Below are 25,456 nucleotides of genomic sequence, written 5' to 3'. Positions count from 1 at the left end.
CTCTGCTTGTACACAGCTCATGTAATTCGTTGATTAGGCCCAGCTGAACAATCTCCGTTTTGACATTTAACATAATCATAGGGATGTAATCACATTCTTAGTTTCCACCAGCACTTAAAGGGGCAGATGATTTGATTATACAAGATTGAAAGACACTGGGGTAGAATTCTGACTACTGCAGTCCACCCTCTCCCCCACAACAATCCACATCTGTTTCACACACAAAATACCTGTACCTGCTCCAACCTATCCCTTTTCAATATCAACTCAAAAGTCCAAAAAAAAAAAAATCTTCTAAATCAGGTTCTGATGAGGCTCCGAGGGCACACTCCCTCTCTAACTGTGGTCCTGTGGAACTACAGAGACAAGTAGTTTGCCCCCACACTCTCAAGATACAATGGTGGGCAGGCACGAGATCACAGTTCAGGGATTCCAGCTCAAATGGGGTGAAAACGGAAAACACAGAGGACTTATCAGTCCAAAGCAGTTTTGACATCCAGCTTGGCTAACTCATTAGGCCTGAAAGCCGGAGAATAATTCTCCTTGACTTTTTGTTTTACTCTCTTGGCTCTTGGTTCTGCCCTCTGAGTAAGGGCTACTAGGGGTCATTCTTAGACTAATGTTACTGTAGTCATGATTTGATTTTTGTTGTAGACTGCATTTCAGGTATCTTGAGGAATTCATGGCAGATACATGGGAATGCATGAAATTTATATTAGTAAGTATAATTCAAACATTTATAAAGCTAACAAAATGGCACCCCAGTTTTTAAGCACAATGATATTAACCACCTATGTCAGTCATTCCCCAAGCCATGAGCTCATAAGATGATGACTTCTAGGAGTAAAGAGCACCCATTAGGAATGGTCACCTGATAGATGACTATCTCAGTGAAGAAACAGGAGGAAATCAAAGAACTGAGAAAACAAGTTTACAGTAAGGCTTTAAATAAAGCCTACTAGTATGTCCTTAAGCCGCCTTTTCTCTAACATAGTCGAATATCGTCAGGAAGAAAAACCAACCAAAGGTCATGTATTTGGGTACTTGTTAACATCAAAAAAGAGACACCTAAGACCTAATTAAGGACCAGTGTCCAGTACATGGATGACTCTTTGAAGTTATTTTGGCAGTGGCCTCTAAAGCATACAACCTTGGAGACTTCTACACGAGGCTGCCCTGAATGTGACCCTTAGACAAAGCCACAAGAAGGCTGCTACAGACAAAGACAAAGAGAGAGAAGACCTTTAGTCTAATGATTTGCAGCAGACAGGGGGAAGTTGAGGGAAAAGTTACAGTGATAATGTAGACACTTCACACTTCACATATTAAACAGTGGCCCAGGCCCACTGTGAGCACAAAATGTTCTTTGAGATGTTTTTCAAGTTGCAATTGTGGATTTGTGCTAATATAGTCATCATTTCTTGTCCAGTCTCTCCTGTGAACAAGGGCAAGTATTACAGTGGGTTATTGTTAGAATTACTGCAGTGATTGGGTCGTGTGAAAATTCAGTTTGTAGTGGGAGAGTGAGACCCACTCAGCCAAGCACAGATAGAACAGGAACTCTGGGTTCTGGCCTTGTTCGATAGCCTAATGGCCACCATTTGTGGCGTGCCCTCTGTGTGTAAGACACTGTTATGTGTTTTACAAATGTTATCACATTTAGTTCTCAGAGCAATCCTTAGGCAGCAGGAACTTTGATTCGGTTTCATATTTGTAGACACTGGGGCTCTGAGAGAGGTTGCCATTTGCCCAAGGACATGCAGTTGGTAGGCGATGGCTGCCTCTGGAGCACTCTGCGTAGTTTCCTCATAGCTTGCCCATCATGTTGAAATTACCTGTTCGAGTGTTGCCCACGCGACTATAAGGTCACAACAAGAGGGATTCTGTCTTATTTGGAACCTAGTGCAGGCAACATATGTGTGTTGAACTGAACTGTCAGCCCCTAAAGCCCATGCTCTTATCATCTGTCAGGATGTGCTAACTTCCTAACATGATAAAAATGTGGCAGAGAGATAACCAGGGCTTGGAGACAAGGAGGGTGCAGAGTTCTGGGGTTAGAAGACCTTCTAGAAATGACCTACATCTGTCTTTTCAGAAGAATTCATTCTTGGAAGTCTTCATTCATGCAAATTCTTGCTGATGAAAAACTATTTCCATGGACGATACATAGAGAACTGTTGTAGAAATTCTCTCTTCCTCTAATTTCTTCCCCCACCCAGAGCACACGGAAAGCAATAGAAATTGGACAAGCTATTTTTTACATTTTTCCTATGTTCCTGTCAAGGCTGCTCAAGAGAGCTTTGGTAAACGGGTAACAAGGCACAGAATAGGTCACGTATCTCTACCACGTGTCTGCCACCTGGACCCTGGGGCTATAGCCACCCTAGGCCTTTTTACCTTGAGAGTGAAGTGACCTGGGCACAAAAATGTTCTGGATGTACACTGACCACTGTCTGAGGCTTGACGTCCAGGCCATAAGCTAGTATGGACGCCCGTGGAAGCTTATAACAGCGGTATGTTTTAGAGAGTGGAATTTCCTGGGTGTCGTATTTACTCACAGAAGCCAGAAACAGCAAAATGAAAGGGGTCAGTGCAAACCAAAATTCATATGAGCCATCCACTTGCGTTCCAGGGAGACACGGTCACATGTCAGGTCTAAAGGTAAATCTATCTGCACGTGGACAGTAAATCCAGTTCTGGGGCCAGGCCTGAAAAGGCAAGTGGGAAGCAATTAAGGGATACAAACCATGAGCAGGACCCAGGGGGAGGTCTGTTCTCATGGGTGTTTCTGCAGTGGTAGAGGGACAGGCCTGCTAGCTCAAGGCTATGGGGCAGGCCCAGAGAGGCAGAGTCCTTGAAGGAACCAACTCTGTGTAGAAACTCAGCCCCAGGACCTAGAGACCCAGGGGGCTGGGCAAGTGGCAACTTGTAAAGGAGACATGCATTACTGAGAAAGTACCTAGGGGAGGCATGTATTGAGCTGGCCAAAAAGTTCACTGGAGTTTTCCCATAAGATTGATTTTTTTTAAGTCTTTATTGAATTTGTTACAACATTGCTTCTGTTTTCTTTTAATTGGGGGATACTTGCTTTACAATGCTGTGTTGGTTTCTGCCATACAACATGAATCAGCCATAGGTCTACATACGTCCCCTCCCTCTGGAACCTCCCTGCCACTCTCCTTCCCATCGCGCCCCTCTCAGTGGTCACAGAGCGTGGGTTGAGCTCCCTGTTATACAGCAGCTCCCACTAGCTGGTTTGCTCACGGTAACGTTTGCGTTTCAGTGCTACTCTCTGCATTCTTCTGCAGCTTCTCCTCCCCTGGTTGTGTCCACAAAGAGGTTGTGTCCTCTTTGTCTGCGTCTCTGTTCTTAACCTGCAAATAGGTTCATCAGTACCATTTTTCTGGATTCTCTGTATATGTGTTAATGTCCGATATTAATGTATGATATGTTTTTCTCTTTCTGACTTACTTAACTTTGTATAACAGGCTCTAGTTTCATCCACCTCACTGGAAGCGACTGCTTTCTATTTTTTACGTTTTGGTTTTTTTGGCCCCGAGACATGTGGGATCTTATTTCCTTGACCAGGGATGGAACACACACTCCTTGCATTGGAAGGCAAAGTCTTAACCACTGGACCATCAAGGAAGTTCTGGGTGTTTCCATAATATCTTAACAAACAAACATTTTGGCTAACCCAGTAGCATTATGATTCAGAACTTGAGTTCTGGATTCAGATTATCTGGATACCAAATCCACCTGCCACAACTGATCATGTGATTTTTCTTTAGTTATTCAATCTCTCAATCCCTCTGTTTCTCCACCTATGTAATAGTACTCACAGCATTCATTATTAAAAAAATAAAGCAGCAATCCTAAAGCTTTTTTGCACAACCCCTTGCACACTGAAGTACTAAATACATGCTTAGTGTATTGTCTACACTACATGTATAGCTATCAGGGACGTTTTTATAGTGTATTGTCAGTAGCAGCAAATTTCAGTACTAATTAGCAACAAAAAATATCCCATGGACAGAGGATCTTAGTCGACTACAGCCCATAGGGTTGCAGAGTTGGACACGAATGAGCAACTGAGCACACAGCACGCACACACACACACACACACACACACGCACAATTAGCAACAAAGGAAACTTAGGAACAAATTAGAAGAAACTTAGGAACAAATTAGAAACCCATGGTCAGCCCTGGAGCCCTCAGTGCTCTCTCAATGGCCACGCTTTGCATTCAGTGCTCTGGGTGCCTTCCCCAGGTCAGAGGCTCCTGAGTCGTGCTGGTGGGCTTGAGAGAAGGCAGCTTTGAAGTAATAGTCTGGAACTGATGCAGGATGTGAAAACACCAAAGAAGTGAAGGCTGTGAAAGTAAAATTCATCTCCTGGGCCCTGTGAGATCATATGGGTGTTCAGGGTGTGGCAGACAGGAACCTAGGAGTGGATCTGGGGCTCTGTCCCCAGGGCTGGGACAGAGGCCAGGAGCCCCCAGCCCAGGTTGTGGGGTGGTAGGGGACCTAGATGGACTGCTGCTTAGAAGCCATCCGATTCCTCCCTCTTCAATCAAGTGTGGCTCCTAAGACTTGGGTAGGGTGCCATATGCTTGTACCTGATAAGAACCTGTCCTGTCTGATATCAGTATAGGTGGTGACAGAGAATCAACACCAGGGTTCTTCACTTAGGGTGGGACTCATCAGGCTAGTTCTTCAGTAAGCCATTCTTGAGACATTGCTGGGATAATCCATCAGCCATAAAGATGTGTGCTTGGGCCTGAGCTAAAGAATTCTATAGTGGTTTTCTATAGTGGTTTTAGGTTTTCTGCCCAGTGAGTCCTACTGAGAAGACACTGATGTGATTAGAGGAAGCATGGCTGGGACCCACATGTGTGATGTCATCTCTTTAGAAAGCTGGAAGACAAAGACTTATATGACCGTAGTTCTCAAGCTTTGTGAGCATAAGAATGGTTTCTAAGATGGGTTTACAATGCAGACTCTTGTGCTTCACTTTAACTCTTAGTGAATCTGAATTTCTGAGAGTGTGGCCCAGGAAGCCTCATTTTAAACAACTTTCCTTGGTGATTCTTATTCCTGAGGTTTATGGGTCTAAGAAACAATGATGTAGAGGCTCATTCTGCTACAGCAAGTGGAGATGGATTTTCCATTTTATGAAGGCTGGATGAAATCCGGCCCGATTCTGTTCATCTATAATGGCTTAGATGTGGTTGTAAGGAGTTTGGAGGAGGTGTGGTCACCGGACTCTGCCATAACTGATAAAGATGAGAAAAAATGGATAGATGTTGATGGTAAAATTTCTAGATTCATCAGGCCAACTGGGGATGAGGCCAAGGATTACTGGCGAGGTGGAGCTACTTCTGGTTAAATGAATAGACATCCACACAGGCATGGGCAGCTAGTCAGGGGAATGGACTCAGGAAGGACTCAGACTGAAGCTGCAGCCAAGGCCATCAAACATGGGCTCTTTCCCAGCTGCCCTTAATGTGCTGACAGGAGTGTGCAGCTGACATGGGCCTCGTATCTGGGATGACTCTGGCTTCCTTCATCTGTCCGACACCTGGGAGTCTCTTTTAAGCTATTAAAAAAAAAACAAAACCCAAATGCTCAGAACAGTTTCCCAGCTCTGAGTTATCAACTACATCCTCATCTCTTCAAGAAACTTGAGCTTCTATGCCAGAACTGCTAAACAATACTCAGGTGGGATGGGTTGGGATGTGAGTGGGGAGGCTACCAGGGGCTGGAAGCTGAATCTTAAGAATGGTTGGAATTTTTCTCATCCATTGCTCCTGGAAAGCTAGAGCCCTGACAACTTCAGGAAGCGAAATGACAAAGAAACAGACACTTTTACAACAACGCAAGATTTCTAGCTTGTGATAATGCGACCCAGAGAAAACTGTCAGACTATGGTGACCTAGTTGCTGCCTCCTCTTCTCACATTGTTCAAGGAAGTAAAGAGAGGCTCAACTGAAACACACTATGGGGGGGTCTGGAAATTTCTCAGCTAAAAGAATTCTGCCCTGCACACTTCTACAATTTTAAGATTCATTTGAGCTTACAAGTTTCCTTTTTAAAATGCTAGTACCCCAAGGATGTCTTCTTGCTTGAAGCAGGTTACTTTCACCAGGCTGCACATCTCCTAAAACCTCTAGGAGGACAACTGCACTGAGAGAAAGTAAATTCTAGTTGAGCTGCAGAAACAGGAAATTGTGGATTATAATGCACTTCAAGGTGGGGAGTGGAGACTTTGTACATTCAGAAGGTCGCCTAGTTTTCCACTCTACCTGGACAGGAAGTGGGAAGAAAGAAAGGGCCATCTCTGGTGTTTTTTCAGCTCCTTGTTTCTCAGTGGGGTTTCTAGTCTTTCCTATTGCCTTTTGACTGGGCTTCCTCCCACTAATCCTTGAAGATCCTGTTTAACCATCACCTCCTTTCATATTTGCCCAAGGAGAATTAGAGGTTCTGTCCTTTGAGCTCTCACAGTTGTATACATATCTTTCACTCTGGTCTGTTTATTGCCACATTTCTCCCACCATGAATTCCTTGAAAACAGGGATCATACTCATTAGCATCTAACACACTATACAATAAGGCACCCCACTCCAGTACTCTTGCCTGGAGAATCCCATGGATGGAGGAGCCTGGTGGGCTGCAGTCCATGGGGTCGCTAAGAGTTGGACACGACTGAGCGACTTCACTTTCACTTCTCACTTTCATGCATTGGAGAAGGAAATGGCAACCCACTCCAGTGTTCTTGCCTGGAGAATCCCAGGGACGGGGGAGCCTGGTGGGCTACCGTCTATGGGGTTGCACAGAGTCGGACACGACTGAAGTGACTTAGCAGCAGCAGCAACAAGTGACATGAGGAATGAACTTACCACAAAATACTCTGGTAAAACAAATTATCAGTGTTAACAGATTTCTTTTATAAGACAGGCATTTCTAAATAGTTTGGGGAGCATATACATTACTATACTATTCTTGTATAACTTTTATATTCACTTAAGTAGGTTCCTTTTATACTTTTCTGAATTAAACTGATGTTCAGTTAGTTACTAAAAATAAGAAGTATTTTGTCATTCATTCTATCTTTTCCCTAAATTAGACCAAGTTAACCAAGTTTACCAAAACTGTGCAAGCTGACTCTTTCATTGAGGCTTCTGGTTTAAGCAGAGAGCAGCAAGAATTAAATATTTGAAAAATCTTCAAAGGAAAACTTTGTAAGGAATACTTCACTAATTATAGGAGATTACATGGACCCCCTCCTGCAAAATCACAAGGTGTCCAGGCAAATTTGGGAAATTTTAATGTACTATTTTACACATACCAAGCTAGCAAGAACTTTAAGAATTTAGCACACTCTCCTGCCACTAACATAGCAGATTGGCCTGACTCTTTGGGAAAATGATACAATATGTATGAGAAGCCAGAAAGATGTTCCATAATCCAACTCCTGGAAATTTATCCCAAAGCAATATGTGAAAAGAAGAACACAGCTTAGACATCTTGAGCATGTCTGTCGTTCTAGTAGTAAGAACACCCCTTCTCTTTTAGTCCAGTTCCTTTCCATCACCCTTTCAGGATGGGGTGATGTCCCCTCCAGGCTTACAGTGTCTTGGGGGCTTTGCAAGGAGGTGCCTTCAGAGGCACCTGTAATGTCTTGGGTCTCAGGCAAGACCAGTGAGTCAGAGCTGTGGATGCAAGGACACACGGCTTCGCCTCAGAGACAAACTGGGTGTTGGACTCTGCTTCTCCAAGTGCTTCCTCTTTTGACTGTCATCTCCTGGGCGCTTACCAGAATGGGTTTACTCAGAGGCTGCATCTGGTCCTTTCCCTCCTTCTACCTCTCTAGTTCTCACCTGTACCACCTGCAGGCTCCTTGACCATGAGTCCATGGTTCTCCTTGTTAAATCCCTAAAAGCATTCTGCAGTTTTCAGGAAGACAGTAATTGCTGATTAAACCAGAGTCCAAAACCTTAGCGACCAAAGCAGTCCAAATCAAACCAAGCAAACCAAACAAAGCCGTTTTTCTTTCCAGTCATAGAAGGTGACCTAGGAGATAGGTGCTTAGGACACAACGTAAGATCTTTCCACAAAAAAGAAAAAGGAATTTTAGTTATCTCTATTTAAGAAAACAAAAAACTAAAAACAAAATTTGGAAGAACAAATACAGACAAAATCTTTAGAAAGGGAGACAATCTCCAACAGGAGGTTGATGAGTAAATCAGATGTTTTTGTTCACATATATGAAATATTATTTACCCTCTTGCATATTTCTAGGCTAACATTTAAATTTTTTCATCTTATGTTTAAGCAGTTCCAAAGGATGAAATTTCCTGCGTATTGTAAAAATGACATTTTAAAGTCACTCTTTTGTACTTTAAAATGTCATTTTTCCAATACGGAGGAAATGGCGGGCTTCCCTGGTGGCTCACTGGTAAAGAATCCGCCCACCAATGCCGGCCTCATGGTTCGATCCCTGTGTCAGGAAGATCCCCTGGATTTTGGCAACCTACTCCTATATTCTTGCCTGGAAAAACCCCATGGACAGAGGACCCTGCCAGGCAAACAGGTAGACACAACTTAGTGACTAAACAACACAGCAAGTAACTCTTTCAAATGAATCCAGTGAAATCCAGTATCATAGCAATTATGCCTGTTATCAGCCATTTACAAAATGTATGAACAAACTCTTCTTTACCTTCAGTACATTTTATGTAATTTATTTTTCTTTTCATACTTATAACTCCATTCTACATCCCCATCCCTCAAGAGTTTATCCTAATTTAATGTATATTTTTGTTTGTATTTTATTGATCATCCTATTATATTTCTCTGCATTGAAAATATATTTAATTTTAAATTTCCATTTTCTTCTAGATTGAGAATTATTATATTTACTAGTAATGATGAGGTATTCCAATAATACAAAGTATATTATAAATGTTTATGATTACTAAACATGTAACTTTTTACAATTAGTACACACAACTGCATCTTACAAGAATGAGATAGAATTTAGCATCAAATGTTTTTCTCAATTTTTAATTTTTACAAATCCAAAAAAATGTTTTTACATTAATATATACAGTTGTGAGAAGTGTTGATATGTTGTCATATTAATGTCACTTAATTCTTTGAACTACTTCTAATTTATAAACTCACTTAGTGATCTTAAGGTCATACTTTGCTGTAAGCAATTACTTGCTGTGCAAATCAATCACCTGGCTTGCAGAAGAATTTGTTATCCAGTTAGTGAAGTATACTCTTAGTACAGTCCAATATTTTAAATTGATTAAGAACTGACAGAGGTTGCCTGAGGTTTTTACATTTTGGAACAATGCACTATTTTAAGATTCTAAGTGAGTGAAAGTTATGTCCTTTCTTTTTGACATTTGGGAAATATAGGGCTATTGTGAAAGAGTTGGGAAATGAAACAGGGAGACACCTTACTATATTCCTTTACCAGCATATCCGTTTTAGGAAGTCCTATAGATGCAAGTTGAAGATTTCAGAATCTGGTGTCCTTAAAACTAAGTGTACACCTATCCCTTGAACATCTCCTGGGGGATGCACATGTGAGATTGAAGACCACTGATGTCAATTTTTACATCCCCTTATTGAATTTGATAAGAGAGATAGGTCAGCTCAGGTTAGGCCTTGACTGAGAATCTGTACTCTGGTGTTTACTCTTTGGGAGTATAGAACTGTGGCCTGTAACACTAGAGATAAAACAGTCAATCCCTCTTGGTTGTTTCAATTTTTTATTGATAGCTGCTCTCATCCTTTCTACTCTGTCCTTCTGTACTTTTTTCTCAGTGGTAATAACTTTTAACTTCAATTGTGGGGTAAGTGATGTTGAGTTTACATACTGACTGCCTGAGGCAAATGTAATGCCCCACTTAAAAATGATTATTAAGATCATAAAAACTATAAATCTTTAGAGTGTATTAAAAGGGAAAAAGCAAAGTTTGTAGTTGTATGAAATTTCAGTTCTACGAAGCTACATAAACTTCTGAATAATAAGTCAATGTGCAAAAATGAAGTTGTGATTTTTTTAAATAAAATGTCTTTAATGTTGCATTACTTTTAAAGTGATAATGCTGATAACATTTATGAAACTGAGGGGTCAGATAATTTAATTCTCTCTTTTTCTCAGTGGTACCAAGCAACTGTGAGTTTAAGTTCCCCAGGGGACTGAAAACTTGTTTTTTTTTTCAAAACTATTTTCTCATCATGATTCATTATGGATGTTATTCTCCAAACATATTTAAACTTCTCAACCGAGTTTAATACATCCCACGTGTTAACGTCACGAATTCCACAAGTTTACTTCCTGCTGTACGAAGTAGTAATTCTTTTCTTTCACATTAACTTTTTAGCCTCATTTCCTGGTCTGATTGCTTAAAGTCAAGAACTCGACCATGTTGACTTACACTGGTCTCAAGTTTTATCACTCTTTGAATCTTTACAGTTTTTTTAAGAGTTTGTATTTAAAAAAAATAAGTTTGACACCAGCTAAAAGGCATCTCTTCCTCAAGTTTGTATCCTGCGTTGTTCTTATTTGGCTTTTTCGAACCCTCCCAACGAGCTCGGTATATTCCAGGGCCCACCAAAGGAATAAGCCGTAGAAGAGGCTAGTTTGAGACAGTTTATGTCTGTGAAAAAAGAGTATAACGGCTACCACCCCTCCGGAGGTTGTGGCCTTGGGACTTGAAAGCCCCCCGAAACTAGCACCCAGAAAGGCGGAGCGCGGAGAAGCCCGCGAGAACTCAGTGGCTGGTCCGCCAACCCCCGGCCGCCGCCGCCTACTTGGCCACGCCCCCTTCCGGACCGCCCCGCCCCGCCCCGCCCCGCCCCGCCCCTAGGCAGTTGCTCGCGGCGGCCGCCGCCTTCCCCCGGCCCAATGGCTAGGCTGCCGCGTCAGTGATGTGAAGCCGTGCTCTGGCTTGTTCGGCCCCCGGCCCTCAGCCCCATTACACCATCCGCCGCGGCAGCCGCTGCAACCGCTGCCACCCGCGCAGCCTAGGAGGGCGGGAGGCGGCTCGGCGTGGCGGGGCGGGGCGAGCGGCGCGGCCGGATTCATTCCTGTGGGGCGCGGGGCATGGCGGAGCGGGGCGGCCGCAGGCGGAGCGGGGCGGCCCGGACGGCGGCGCGGACAACGGTTTCACTTTGAAGGGACGGCCGGCGGCGGCGGGGAGGACTAGCCCCCGGGCAGGTAGTGGCGGCGGCGGCGGCCCGGCGGAGCCCAGGCTGCGGCCTGAGGGGCCTGAGGGGAGGCCTGGGCGGGAAGGGGAAGGAGGGCGCCCCCAGCCGCGGAATGCGGGAGGCGGGCTGGAGGCCACGGGCTGGGCGGGCGCCGGGAGCGGGTCGCGGCCGGTCGAGGAGCTTGGGGGTGTGGGGAGACTGTATCTGGATATGGTACAGGTGAAGGTTATGTAGGGGCGATCGTGGTTTGGGGAACTTACGGATCCCTTGGCGGGGAGGATCAAAACGGGGCGGATGAAGTTAGCTAAAAGGCAGCCGGATTTCCTGAGTCTCGAGTAGTTTTAAAGGGAAGAGAACCTTTCGGGTGAGGGTTTTGGCGTTAGCTGGCCGCAGTTTGTTGAGTCCGACCTTTTTTTTTGTTCCTTCTGGAAAGCCATCCAGGCGACAACAGGGCCTTCCAGCCTCGCGCCCTTGGCCCGCTCTCCTCTGCAGATGTGAGAAAGGGAAACATTTCTGCACCCGCGCCTCCTGCCTCTGTCGGTTGTACTCTCCCTGGGCGTGTGCAGAGCAGAAACTAGAACAAAGCTTGGCTGCTTAGGAGGCGAGAAAACCGGTTGCGTGTTTAAATTTACCGTATATAGAGAAGAGACTGCCTCCCACGAAAACATTGGGGTCTCTGTGTGTATCTTTTTGTATTCTCCTTTCCGACCTTTTTCGGGGCCGGGGGCGGGGGGTTGCGGAGTACTCCCTAAAGTATGGCTCCCTTCCCCAGAAGTAGAAATTAAGAAAACCTAGTGTTTCCGCCTTTACCTGTGGAAAATTCAAAACTGCTACTTTTTTTTTCCTTCTTTTTCTAGTTTGGTGCTCTGGTTGTCAGATGTTGGAAGGCAGTAGACAGAACATACTCGCCGTGGTTTTATATCCGTTCTGGGGTGCAGTGATTAACACTGAACTTTGGTTCCTCTAACTCTTGCCTGGGTCGATAGAGTTAAGCTGGAGCGTTGCTTCGAAGGATAAATAAAGCACAGCCTCTCAACTGGACATAAATGGATCTAAAGACAGCAGTATTTAACGCAGCTCGAGATGGCAAACTCCGGCTTCTCACCAAATTGTTGGCAAGCAAATCCAAAGAGGAGGTTTCCTCCTTGATCTCTGAAAAAACAAATGGGGCCACGCCACTCTTGATGGCCGCCAGGTATGGGCATCTTGACATGGTGGAATTCCTCCTAGAGCAGTGCAGTGCCTCCATAGAAGTAGGGGGCTCTGTCAATTTTGATGGGGAAACCATTGAGGGGGCTCCGCCTTTGTGGGCCGCTTCTGCAGCAGGACATCTGAAGGTGGTTCAGTCTTTGTTAAATCACGGAGCGTCTGTCAACAACACGACTTTAACCAATTCCACGCCCCTTCGAGCTGCCTGTTTCGATGGCCATTTGGAAATAGTCAAGTACCTGGTAGAACACAAAGCTGATTTGGAAGTGTCAAACCGCCATGGGCATACGTGCTTGATGATCTCATGTTACAAAGGACACAAAGAGATTGCTCAGTATTTACTTGAAAAGGGCGCAGATGTCAATAGGAAGAGTGTTAAAGGTGAGTTCATCTTTTTAATTTTTTTAAGTGTTTGCCACTTATTTTCAGGAAGTGTGACACATAATTTTAAGCAGTGGTGTTGAGTAAGCCAACATTGACAGGCCTGTTTTAATTAGGTGTCCCTTCCTAAAAAAGACCTCTATCACTGTTAAGCAGCATTTTCTCTCTTTATTTGGAGTGACTTCCAATTCTTGGAGAGTGGGTTCCCCAAGTTTAGAGCATGTTAGTGGCAGTTGATCTGAGCTATTAGACTTGTGTTTACTTAAGAATATACTTTGATGTGATGCATTATTCTAGGTTTTATTTTTTTAGAGCACCCTTGGAGTAGAAACTACTATATTTAGTGAGTCATCCTTTTGTTTATCTTAGGTAGGCATTTCATTTGTTATTACATCAGGGAAGACCAGGCCATACTGACTTGGAAGGATTAGTATCATTGAAAAGAAGAAAATCTGTTTCCTTATTCCCTACTTATTTTGTGGCCAGTAGAAAATCCTTTCATTAAATATAGCAAGAGGGAAGGCAGGTTTTTTAAAACTGCTACAGTGCTGAGAGCAAAACAAGGACTAGGTTAAGCAGATGTGGATTTGTTGACTAGCAACAGTGTAAATATCTTTGTCCAGAAGAGGAGCTCAGGTTTATGGTTGTATATCCTTTTTTAGGATATTTTTTTAACTGTTAAAAACAACTGCTATGATAGTATAATACTGATGCTTAATGTTATTTTCCTTACACGTTTGTTTATGCAAAGGAAAGTAATTCACTGTCTAATGTTGAAAAACTATAAAATTTAAAGGAGCATACATACATGATAAAAAAGAATCATACAATACAAATTGATTTGTAGTGTTTGCTATGAAAAATAAGTCTTACTACCTTTCATTTCTAGACCTCCAACCACTATTTAGAGTGCTTTGTGTGTCCTCAAGATAGTCTATGCAAATGAAAGTATATTTATATATCTCTCCCTCCTCCTTTTTTGTTACTTGATATATACTGTTCTTTCTTTTCTTTTTTTAATTTATGTTGGATATCATTCAACTCCAACACACACAATTATCTCATTCTGTTTCATGGCTACACAGTATTTCATTGTATGAGAGTGCATAATTTATCTAGTCCCGGTTGATGGGCAGTTAGGTCACATCCAGAATAAACAGTGCTGCTATGAATATTCTTGAACAAATGCGTGTCTTTGCACACTTCTGTGAAAACAGCTCTATTGTAAATAAGTGGATTTGCTGAATTAAAGTGAATGCTTATTTGTCACTGTGTTAGTGACTGCCTCTCAGAGCAGCTAAACCTCAAAATTACAGGTCTCTACGAAGTTACTGGACATATTTACTGAAGTTAGTATAATCTTTTAAAAAAAGATTTGTCATAAAAATGATACAATCTCATTGTGATTTTAATAATTTTTTTCCCAACCAAGTATAAAAATCTCACAAAATTCTAGCACTTAGAGATAATCCTCCCAAAGATACTGAATTTTGCATTTAGATATATGTATGCAATTTTATTTTATATGCTCTTGTGTACCTATTTTTTAGCTTAATAAATGTTATCCTTAATGGCGTTAATTATAGCTCTTTAATTTCAATAGTTGCTTACTCTTCTGCTAATGGAGTTTTACATTGCTTTGCTTCTGGCTTCTCACTATAAGAAATGTTTCTGTAAACATTCTTGTAGATTCATTGTTCCTGATTATCTTTGAGGTAGGTATTGAGTCAAAGGACAGCATGACTTATTTTCTGCAACAGTCACTATTCTTTTAAAGAATGATTGTTTTGAAAGAACAAATTACTGCTTAATTGGCCATGTTAGTACTGGGAATGCTTTGAAATCATACCTAGAAGAGAAAGGGTTAAAAGATATGGCTGCATGATAGGCTTGTTGAATTTTTAGTTTGTTTCGGCTTTTTATTCATCATCCTAATGATGTACAGATTGTTGGTAAACTCATGTATTTAAATCAATTTGGAGCATGTTTTAAACTCATGTCAGTGGAGGGATGAGTACTGGTACTATCTCCCTTCTGTTTTTTGAAATTTTTTATGCTTCTAAAGATATACTATTTGGGAGAACTGTACTCTAAATAGCCCATATTTTAGTGAGCATTTTTCCTTAGTAAACTGAACAATATTTAACTCGATTACCTTTGGTATTTAAGAAGACTATTCCTTTAAATACAGTCATCATACAGTTTTGTACTTTAGGATGTATATGCTCTCTGCTCTCTCTTGGCTAATTCTAGAGTTGTTTTTTTTTTTTTTAATATACTTTTTTTTAAGGTACATGTAATTTTTTAATACCAAAAATTGTTTTATATAGCTTCAGTTTTATATACATATATATACAAACAAACACATATGTATTATTATATGTATATATAATATATCACTTTGTGTGCAGTATTTGAATTTTTGTATGGTGCCTTTAAATTTGACAGTGAGTCTTAATTAATGAATGTTGGGAGCAGATTAAAGTACATTTGTATCTCCCCCACTCTGATCCTGAAGCTTCCATTCTTTGATAATTACTCTCTCATCTACTATTCAGATTTTTTTCATTTTTTAGTTTTATGGGTGTGGGGTAATAGAAAAACAGGAACCAGTTGAAACTGAGGCAGGAGCACTGTAGAAGGATCTGATAGAGCATCAAGAAAGGATTTTTTCCCCCCACATTTTTTATCCTCATCCAAAAAATGGGAAAAACTGATAAGACTAGGGGTAAAATGGAATAATTTCTTAGGAAATTTTATTTTATATGTCAGCTGTTGGAAATGGTTCTGAAGAAAGAAAATGCCAGTAGATTATGCTTGGTCTGCTAAAATGTAAAATTCATGTGACTTCTACCTTCCGTTACTTTTTAACAGGCAGTTGGCATTTGAATATATTAGTTAACCTCTTTCCATTACTTTTTAACAGGCTGTTGGCATTTTGAACATGTTTTAACCTAAGGTGGAATTCATTCATTAATTGAGAGTATTTATTGAGTTCCTTGAGTGTGCCAGGCTGTTAGGAAGAAAATGGCAACACACTCCAGTATTCTTACCTGGAAAATCCCATGGACAGAGGAGCCTGGTGGGCTACAGTCCGTGGGGTCACAAGAGTTGGACCTGACTTAGTGAAACCACCAGCTTACAAAGATGAGTAAGACAAGATTCAGTCCTTGATTCCCTGCTCTTGAGGAGCTCATGGCTGGATTGGAGAGACAGGTTCATAAGCAGATACTTAAACCACAATATGGTAAGTGCAGCAGTAGTGTTTTCTTGTCTTAGATTTTTGGAAATACTTTATCCCCAACTAACCCGTTATCTGAAGGGGCAATGGGTTCCCATGGCATTTAGAAAGAGGAGAAAAACTGAGATATTTTATGTGCTTCTCCAGTTTAACACAGCAGTTGATTTTTGAGACAGGAAAGTTGGTTGCTATTTAAACAGAGTCCCTAAATGAGAAGTGATTAGACAAGCCCATCTTAGAGCCATCCACATTTATCTCAGTACTTCATAGTTATAGTCATTTTTGACTTTTTGACTTTAATTGGTCCTTTTTTATTTGAGTTTTTTGTTTTTGTTTTTTTGTTCTGTTTTTATTTGAGGGTTTTTTTTGTTTGTTTGTTTTCAAATGCCAAAAACAAACAAAAGGCTCTGAGTAGGACTTTGCAGATCTATGAAAAACTTAAGTCCTTAATTCAGCTGGAAATTGAGCAGCTGAAAGTGATTGAGTGCTAGAGACCTATAAAATGGCTCTGAGTTGGAGCTGGGGAGACTGGCCCCAGAGGACACACTATCCTTAGGCATGGGTCGATCACTTTTAATTATCCATGATAATTAAATAAATTGGTAATCAGATAATTCCTGTGCATTTTCTGTCGGCAAGGTATTGTGTCAAGACATTGTGGAGGCTTTGAAAAGATAGAGCACATCACATGTGTTCGCTGTTAAAGGAATAGTATAAAATCATTCTATAGAATTTTGGAAGAGTAACTGGAAAGGCGTCATGGACAAGTTAACTGGGCTTTAAAAGGATTGCTGGAGTTCAGATCTGCAGAAGGAATCTGATACAGTTTTTAAGACTTAAGGAATGACGTAAGGAAAGGCACATTGAGAAATATGCTTGGAGGGTACAGAAATTGGAAAGTAGGCGTATTTGGACCAGTGGGCACTCAGGGCTAAACTTTACAAGACATTGATTTCCAGGTAAAGGACTTTGATTTTATTCTTTATGCAGTGGTAAGCCGGTAAATGTTTTTAGTAAGGAATGACTGAGTTTTTTTTTTTTTTTTTTTAAAGAGAACCCTATCTTACAACATTCTAATTCTGTTACATTGTGAGCTCTTTGAGGTTAGAGACCTGGTGTTTGTATCCATGTGTTAGAAAGAGAAATCCCAACCACAATGGACATTTGGTCAATAAGCTTGTTGAATGAATGTGTTGCATTTAAGAGAGGAAAGAGTATGAGCTCTTTGATGGCAAGGACTAGTGTTTTCTAGTCATTTTAGTACAGAAACACATACATGAAGACATTGGGACAGTGAGTGAAAAATAAGTGGTACAGGTGGAGCTCTAGAGCCGTTCAGAAAACAGAAACTCATGTAGGCTCATAAGTATAGACAGTAGGTTGGTGAAAAAGTAACTTTGGCTTCAGACCATGAATTTTAAATCATTATAACTAGGCTCAAACACATCCTTGTTAATCAAAATAGGAACCATTACAGTCAACACATTTTTGCCAACGAGTTTGTTTATTCCTATAACATAAAAATTTGTGCTTCAGGACTCAGTGAACTCTTGGAAAGCACTTTCTGCCTCCTCCTTGTTGTGGAAGCATTTTTTCTGCAAAAAGTTGTGGAGATGCTTGAAGACATGGTAGTCAGTTGGTGAGAGGTCAGGTGAATTTGACAGATGAGGCGAAACTTCGTAGCCCAGTTTGTTCAACTTTTGAAGCATGGTTGTGTGACGTGCTGTTGGGCGTTGTTGTGGAGAAGAATTGGGCCCATTCTGTTGACCAGTGTCAGCTGCAGGCATCACAGTTCTGTGCATCTCCTCCATTTGTTGAGCATACCTCTCAGATGTAACGGTGTCGCCAGGATTCAGAAAGCTGTACGGATCAGACGGGCAGCAAGCCAGCAAACAGTGACCACGACTTTTTTTGGGTGCTAGTTTGGATTTGGGAAGTGCTTTGGAGCTTCTTGGTCCAGCCACGAGTCTGGCCGTCACCAGTCCACTTTTCACTGCATGTCACAGTCTAATCGAGAAATGGTTCATTGTTGTTGCATAGATTAAGAGAAGACAACACTTGAAAATACAGCATTTGTGATTTTTGGTCAGCTCATAACGTATCTACTTATTGAGCTTTTTCACCTTTCCAATTTGCTTCTAATGCCGAATAGACCATAGAGGTGCCAACGTTGAGTTCTTCAGTAACTTCTCTGTAGTTTTAAGAGGATCGGCTTTGATGATCCTCTCAGTTGGTCATTGTCAGCTTCTAGTGGTCAGTCACTACGCTCCTCATCCTCAAGGCTCTCGTCGCCTTTGCAAAATTTCTTGAACCACCACTGCAGTGTACGTTCAATAGCAGTTCCTGGGCCAAATACATTGTTGGATGTTGCGAGTTGTCTCCACGGCTTTATGACCCATATTGAACTCAAATAAGAAGATTGCTTGAAATTGCTTTTTCTCTAACATCACTTCCCTAACTCTAAAATACTTCCCTGGTGGCTCAGATGGTAAAAGCGTCTGCCTACAAAGCGAAAGACCCAGGTTCGATCCATGGGTTGGGAAGATCCTCTGGAGAAGGAAATGGCAACCCACTCCAGTATTCTTGCCTGGAAAATCTCATGGATGGAGGAGCCTGGCGGGCTGCAGTCCGTGGGGTTGCAAAGAGTTGGACACGACTGAGCAACTTCACAATAAGTCATTAGCAAAAAACATAAAGTGAGAAATGCATATTAAAATGATGTATAACATAACCACATTTATTTAAGAATGTATTCCAGTATCAAATGGCAGAGTTCAACTGCATTATTTTTGCACCAACCTTAATACTTAATAGCTTTAAAAGGATTTGAGAGAGAGTTAGTTCAGGCAGTTTATTTGCCTGTTTATTATGGACATTTTCTGACTTAGGTGCAAGTGGAGAAAGTAGAGAGAAGAATACTTTAAACTGCTATGTACTTACCATCTTGCTTCAACAATTATCCACATTTGCCAGTGTTAAAAAATACATTTCCTTCATCCACTTATTTTGTTATCTACAGTAGTTTAAAGCAAACCCCAGGCATTATTTCTCTCCCACGGTATAGGCAGTTTTAGGTATAGATATATTTCAATCAAGATGATTTTTTTTTTTTAAAGATCCTTTTTTTTTTGTTACCCACTGTAAATCCAAAAAGAATACATAAAAGAAAATCTCCACTGTAAATTAAGAATGGTTGGAAATAAGGTAATGGACAAAGATAATGACTTGCCATGTAAATAGGTTATTTGCATACTTTAGGACTTAAGCCCTGATAGATCAGTTGGTGAAGAATCTGCCTGCAGTGCCGGAGACCCCAGTTCGATTCCTGGGTTGGGAAGATCCCCTGGAGAAGGGATAGGCTACCCAGGCCACTATTTGGGCCTGGAGAATTCCATGGACTGGATAGTCCATGGGGTCCCAAGGAGTTGGACATGACTAAGTGACTTTCACTCTACTCCACTCAGGACTTAAGAGTGTTGGAAGCTGAAATTCTCTTTCTCTTTGAGAACTCTAGCTTAGCTCTTGGTTACCTCAGGATACACCTACTAGCAGAGAAGAGTAAAACAGAGGGATTTAAAATTTTCTACTTGTAACATTCTGTGTTTATTTTGATTTAATAATAATATTTACTAGTTGAATTTGTTAATTTTTTTTTTTTTTGGCCACACCACACGGCATGTGAGATCTTAGTTCCCTGACCAAGGATTGCACCCAAGTAGTCTTAACCACCAGACTACCAGGGAAGTCCCAAATTCATTAACGTTTTAATCACAGATCAGGTTACTCCCACAAGCCGTTTCTTGTTCATTCCTTTCCTTCCTGAATCCCCTGGCACACTTTCTCTGTGTCCTCAGGGAGACGTGGCATCCTGGTTGGGGAAGCTGAGCTGTGTGTCAGTTGACTGGGGCTGTAGGAAACTATCCATTGTGTTCCTCTGTCCCTGGAGATTAGGCTGGGCGCTCTGCTCCTTTAATATCCTAAAGGGTTCCTCTCTACCCTCCCCACCTGCTCCCTTAACACATGGTGCTGTTGTTGATTAGTTGCTAAGTCATATCTGACTCTTTTGTGACCCCATGAAATGTAGCCCGCCAGGCTCTTCTGTCCATGGAATTTCCCAGGCAAGAATACTGAAGTGGGTTGCCATTTTCCTCTCCAGGGGATCTTCCCAAACCAGGGATCAAATTCATGTCTCCTTACCAATTAGCTGTTGGCATAAATAGCTAATACCAGGAATAAATACAGGAATAAAATGCTTGAAATCAGTATTTTTATGCAGTTGAACTACACACCCCTCTCCTAGTCTTCATAGGTAGACCTCTCTTAAAGACTCAGCTTAGCCCCAGCTGCAGGGTTGAAAAATGGATGCCAAGCACAGTAGGCTAAAGAGGAGGGATGAGAACTGTTTTTGTGCATTTCCAGATGAATCTATTACAGTGAAAGACCTTTTAATTGCTGCTTTTATCAGTCAAAATTTATACTTTACTAAAAACACACTGTGGTTTTAAAACAGCTTTGACACATAACTCACATACTGTTCACCCATTTAAAGGGCGCACTGATTTTTAGTATGGTCGTAGATTTGTGCAGCCGTCACCAAAATTAGTCTCTCATCCCCCCCTCCCCCCAAGACCCCTTTCCCATTAATAATCACTCCCATTCTCCTCTTCACTCCATCTTCAACCCCAGGTGCACTCATCTTAGGCGACCACTCATATTTCTGTCTTTGTAAATTTGCCTGCTCTGCACATTTCTGATGAGTGGAATCATACTATGTAGTCTTTTGCAACTTTCACTTGGCATAGTGTTTTCAAGACATCCATTTTGCAGCATCAGTGCTTTTTATTGCTGAATAATCCAGTCTATACATACACTGCATTTATCCTTTCATCACTTAATGGGCATTGGGGTTGTTTCTGCTTGTTGGCTATTATCAATAATGCTGCTATGAATATTTGTGCACGAATTCTTATGTGGATATATATTTTTCATTTTCCTCAGGCATATATGTTGGAATAGGATTTTGGGGTCATACGGTAACTATTTTTTTAAGGAACTGCCAAACTGGGTCTTTCAAAGTTGCTGCATTCCTATCAACATTGAAGAAGGGTTCTAGTTTTTCCACACCTTTACAAACATGCTATTACTCTTTTTTAAAAACTAAGTTTCTATTTATTTTTGGTTGCGGTGGGCCTTTGTTGTCGCTCATGAGCTTGCTTAGTCTTGGCAAGTAGGAGCTGCCCTGCAGTTGCAGCTCGAGGCCTTTTCATTGCAGCAGCTTCTCTCACTGCGGAGCTCGGGCTCTAGGGTGCACGGGCTTCAGCAGTTGCAGTTCATGAGATTAGTTGCTCTGCTGCATGTGGAGTCTTCCTGAAGCAGGGATTGAACCCCTGTCCCCCGCGTTGGCAGGCAGATTATTAACCACTGGACCACCAGGGAAGTCCCCTTTCTTTTTTAACATAGTTTTTTTAGTGGCTCTGAAATGGTGTCTCATTGCGGTTTTGATTTCTTTTTCTCCAGTGGTTAATGATGTTGGGCATCTTCTCATGTGCTTATTGGTCATTTGTATATCTTCTTTAGAGAAATGTCTTCTTATCCTTTGCATGTTTTAAAATTGGGTAATTTATCTTTTTATTACTGAGTTGTAAGAGTAACTTACAACTTTTGTTGGAGTTGTAACATCACCGACTAGATGGACGTGAATTGGCATCATTAACTGGAGTTGACATCACCAACTTGATGGACATGAGTTTGAGTAAGCTCGGGGAGTTGGTGATGGACAGGGAAGCCTGGCACGCTGCAGTCCATGGGGTTGCAAAGAGTCGAACACGACTGAGCAACTGAAGAGCAATTTATATATTCTGAGTACAAGTCTTTACCAGATATATGATTTACAAATACCTTCTCCTGTCCTGTGGATTTTCACTCTTTTGATGGTATTGTCTAGAGCAATTTGGATTTTCTTTTACAAATTAATTTTTTTAAAAATCTGACTTTGGATCACTTCAATTTGACTTATTGTTAAAAATAGTCTGCAGGGTTTACTGATACCTTTTACTACATGGATAAAAGCTTTCTGTGGATCAAACTATAATCTAGTTCAGTTCAGTTCAGTTGCTCAGTCGTGCCTGACTCTTTGCGACCCCATGAGTCACAGCATGCCAGGCCTCCCTGTCCCTCACCAACTCCCGCAGTTCACCCAGACTCACGTCCATTGAGTCAGTGATGCCATCCAGCCATCTCATCCTCTGTTGTCCCCTTCTCCTCCTGCCCCCAATCCCTCCCAGCATCAGAGTCTTTTTCCAATGAGTCAGCTTTTCGCATGACGTGGCCAAAGTACTGGAGTTTCAGCTTTAGCATCATTCCTTCCAAAGAAATCCCAGGGCTGATCTCCTTCAGAATGGACTGGTTGGATCTCCTTGCAGTCCAAGGGACTCTCAAGAGTCTTCTCCAACACCACAGTTCAAAAGCATCGATTCTTTGGCGCTCAGCCTTCTTCACAGTCCAACTCTCACATCCATACATGACCACTGGAAAAACCATAGCCTTGACTAGACGGACCTTTGTTGGCAAAGTAATGTCTCTGCTTTTGAATATGCTCTCTAGGTTGGTCATAACTTTCCTTCCAAGGAGTAAGCGTCTTTTAATTTCATGGCTGCAGTCACCATCTGCAGTGATTTTGGAGCCCCAAAAAATAAAGTCTGACACTGTTTCCACTGTTTCCCCATCTATTTCCCATGAAGTGATGGGACCGGATGCCATGATCTTCGTTTTCTGAATATTAAGCTTTAAGCTAACCTTTTCACTCTCCACTTTCACTTTCATCAGGAGGCTTTTTAGTTCCTCTTCACTTTCTGCCATAAGGGTGGTGGTGTCATCTGCATATCTGAGGTTATTGATATTTCTCCTGGCAATCTTAATTCCAGCTTGTGTTTCTTCCAGTCCAGCGTTTCTCATGATGTACTCTGCATGTAAGTTAAATAAGCAGGGTGACAATATACAGCCTTGACATACTCTTTTTCCTATTTGGAACCAGTCTGTTGTTCCATGTCCAGTTCTAACTGTTGCTTCCTGACCTGCATAACAAATTTCTCAAGAGGCAGATCAGGTGGTCTGGTATTCCCATCTCTTTCAGAATTTTCCACAGTTTATTGTGATCCACACAGTCAAAGGCTTTGACATAGTCAATAAAGCAGAAATAGGTATTTTTCTGGAACTCTCTTGCTTTTTCCATGATCCAGCGGATGTTGGCAATTTGATCTCTGGTTCGTCTGCCTTTTCTAAAACCAGCTTGAACATCAGGAAGTTCACGATTCACATATTGCTGAAGCCTGGCTTGGAGAATTTTGAGCATTGCTTTACTAGCGTGTGAGATGAGTGTAATTGTGCGGTGGTTTGAGCATTCTTTGGCATTGCCTTTCTTTGGGATTGGAATGACAACTGACCTTTTCCAGTCCTGTGGCCACTGCTGAGTTTTCCACATTTGCTGGCATATTGAGTGCAGCACTTTCACAGCATCATCTTTCAGGATTTGAAATAGGTCAACTGGAATTCCGTCACCTCCACTAGCCTTGTTCGTAGTGATGCTTTCTAAGGCCCACTTGATTTCACATTCCAGGATGTCTGGCTCTAGGTGAGTGATCACACCATCGTGATTATCTGGGTCGTGAAGAACTTTTTTGTACAGTTCTTCTGTGTATTCTTGCCATCTCTTCTTAACATCTTCTGCTTCTGTTAGGTCCATAATCTAGCAGACCCACCCTATTCCTGCTATGGCATATAATGTTTAAATTTAGAATAAAGAGGAATGGAGAATTTTCATTTCTGTATGATATAAAACAGGTCTGTTTTAAACTTCTATTCTTAACACTTGATATAGTTACTGGACATGTTAGCTATATGGCAAATATCTATGTAGCAAACAAGAAAATAAAGATTCTTTTTCTATTTCTTTTCTGCTCGAAGTAGCGAAGACCAGGAGTATAGTCATCACTTGGACCCATGTTGGCTCACCTGAATCAGAATCTGTATTTTGGTGTGATCTCTGGTGTTTTTTACTTTAAAGTTTGAGAAGCACAACATTATTTGACTTATACAAAAAACATACACAAAGTTTGAACTCTGTGAAGACTTTTAAGAAAAGCAGAATCTGTTGAATTGATATTGTTAGAAAAAGCAGTTTAAATTATAATGGACATTTTGCATTTGTTAAATATTTTACAGCTTTTATGAAGACTTTTCATTTCATTAAAAAGATAAATTCTGTTTGCTACTTGGGAGTACTTTGAAAACTGGCAATTCTGATCCTAGTGAATCTTAAGTAGTTTTACCCAAATTGAGATATTTATAATGCTGTAGTGAAGTTCTTGTATAATTTAATTATGGTTGATGGTTGGTGACACCACTTATTTATTGTTTAGTCATTCCCTGAACATCTGGTTTGGAGCAAGGGAACTCTTCGGGCACAGACTAATCCTTACTCAGAATACTAATATGTTTTTGGATTATTAACTTTAGAAAAATCTTGACTCCACCGTTAGGTACCTTTCACAATTGAGCATAAATTCCTATCTCTTTTGAGCCTGCTATCAAAAATTTACAAGTCTCTTTAAAGTTACCAGCATTTAGGATTGGCACTTCACACAAGTCTTTTTGAGGAATACCATCATACTTTAATGTGTGAGCACTTCCCACAGTCTCCTTCCCATAGTAGCCATCTCCAAAGTAGCCCAATGAACATGGCTGTGTTTTCTTCCTTCATGGTTTTAAAGCACTGTCTCTGTGTTACTATATAGTTGAAAGCTAGTGTATTTGGATGGTTACTATTTTAACTTTCTTTGGAAATAATTTTTAACACTTAATGTATCATCAGTTTGATTTTATAGAAATGTCCATATAATAGACACATCTTTTGAGAAATCATAAAAAATTTGCCATTATAAATTCAGTACCAGAAATTTTATTTTTTTCTCCAGAAATTTATTTTTTATTAATCAGGCATTGAGAATTGTATAATAAGGTACTGGTGACCCTTGAACAACATGGGTTTGAGCTGCAGGGGCCCATCCATATATTAATTGTTTTCAATAATTATAATACACACTGAGGATGAGGAACCATGGATACCAAGGGCTGACTGTAAGTTGTCTACACTTGAATTTTCCACTGCATGGGGTGTCGGTGTCCCTAATCCCCGAGTTATTCAAGGGTCAGCTGCTCTTAATCTTTTTTCTTTAGCTGAAGGTAAATTCATTAAATTTTAATGCTAAATACCCTTTATTTCACTTTTTAGAGAAGATAGGTATTTTTAACTAGTTAACTTCTGACTGTGCTGGGTCTCATTGCTGCCCACGAACTTTCTCTGGCTGTGGCAGGTGGAGGCTCCTCCCAAGTTGTGG

General features: G+C 41.2%; 1 protein-coding gene across 4 annotated transcripts in view; it reads left to right on the top strand.

Moving 5' to 3' along the window:
• The first annotated feature begins 10,921 nt into the window (after positions 1-10,921).
• Positions 10,922-25,456, top strand: part of FEM1C (fem-1 homolog C) — a 29,609-nt gene continuing 15,074 nt past the window's right edge. Inside the window, exons 1-2 of one of the 4 annotated variants that reach the window (XM_027552626.1) lie at positions 10,922-11,240; positions 12,088-12,820. In XM_027552626.1, coding sequence (XP_027408427.1) covers positions 12,277-12,820 — 544 coding nt within the window. In that variant the 5' untranslated portion in view covers positions 10,922-11,240; positions 12,088-12,276. Of the gene's footprint in view, positions 11,241-11,367; positions 11,450-11,521; positions 11,864-11,887; positions 11,909-12,087; positions 12,821-25,456 lie in introns of those variants that run through there. The other 3 variants (XM_027552629.1, XM_027552628.1, XM_027552627.1) reach the window with 3 other exon arrangements.

Source organism: Bos indicus x Bos taurus, chromosome 10 (genome assembly GCF_003369695.1).
Source record: "Bos indicus x Bos taurus breed Angus x Brahman F1 hybrid chromosome 10, Bos_hybrid_MaternalHap_v2.0, whole genome shotgun sequence".
In the NCBI taxonomy this organism is placed as follows: domain Eukaryota; kingdom Metazoa; phylum Chordata; class Mammalia; order Artiodactyla; family Bovidae; genus Bos; species Bos indicus x Bos taurus.
Note: the sequence above shows the minus strand (reverse complement) of the source record. Positions and strands in the feature narration are given on the sequence as shown.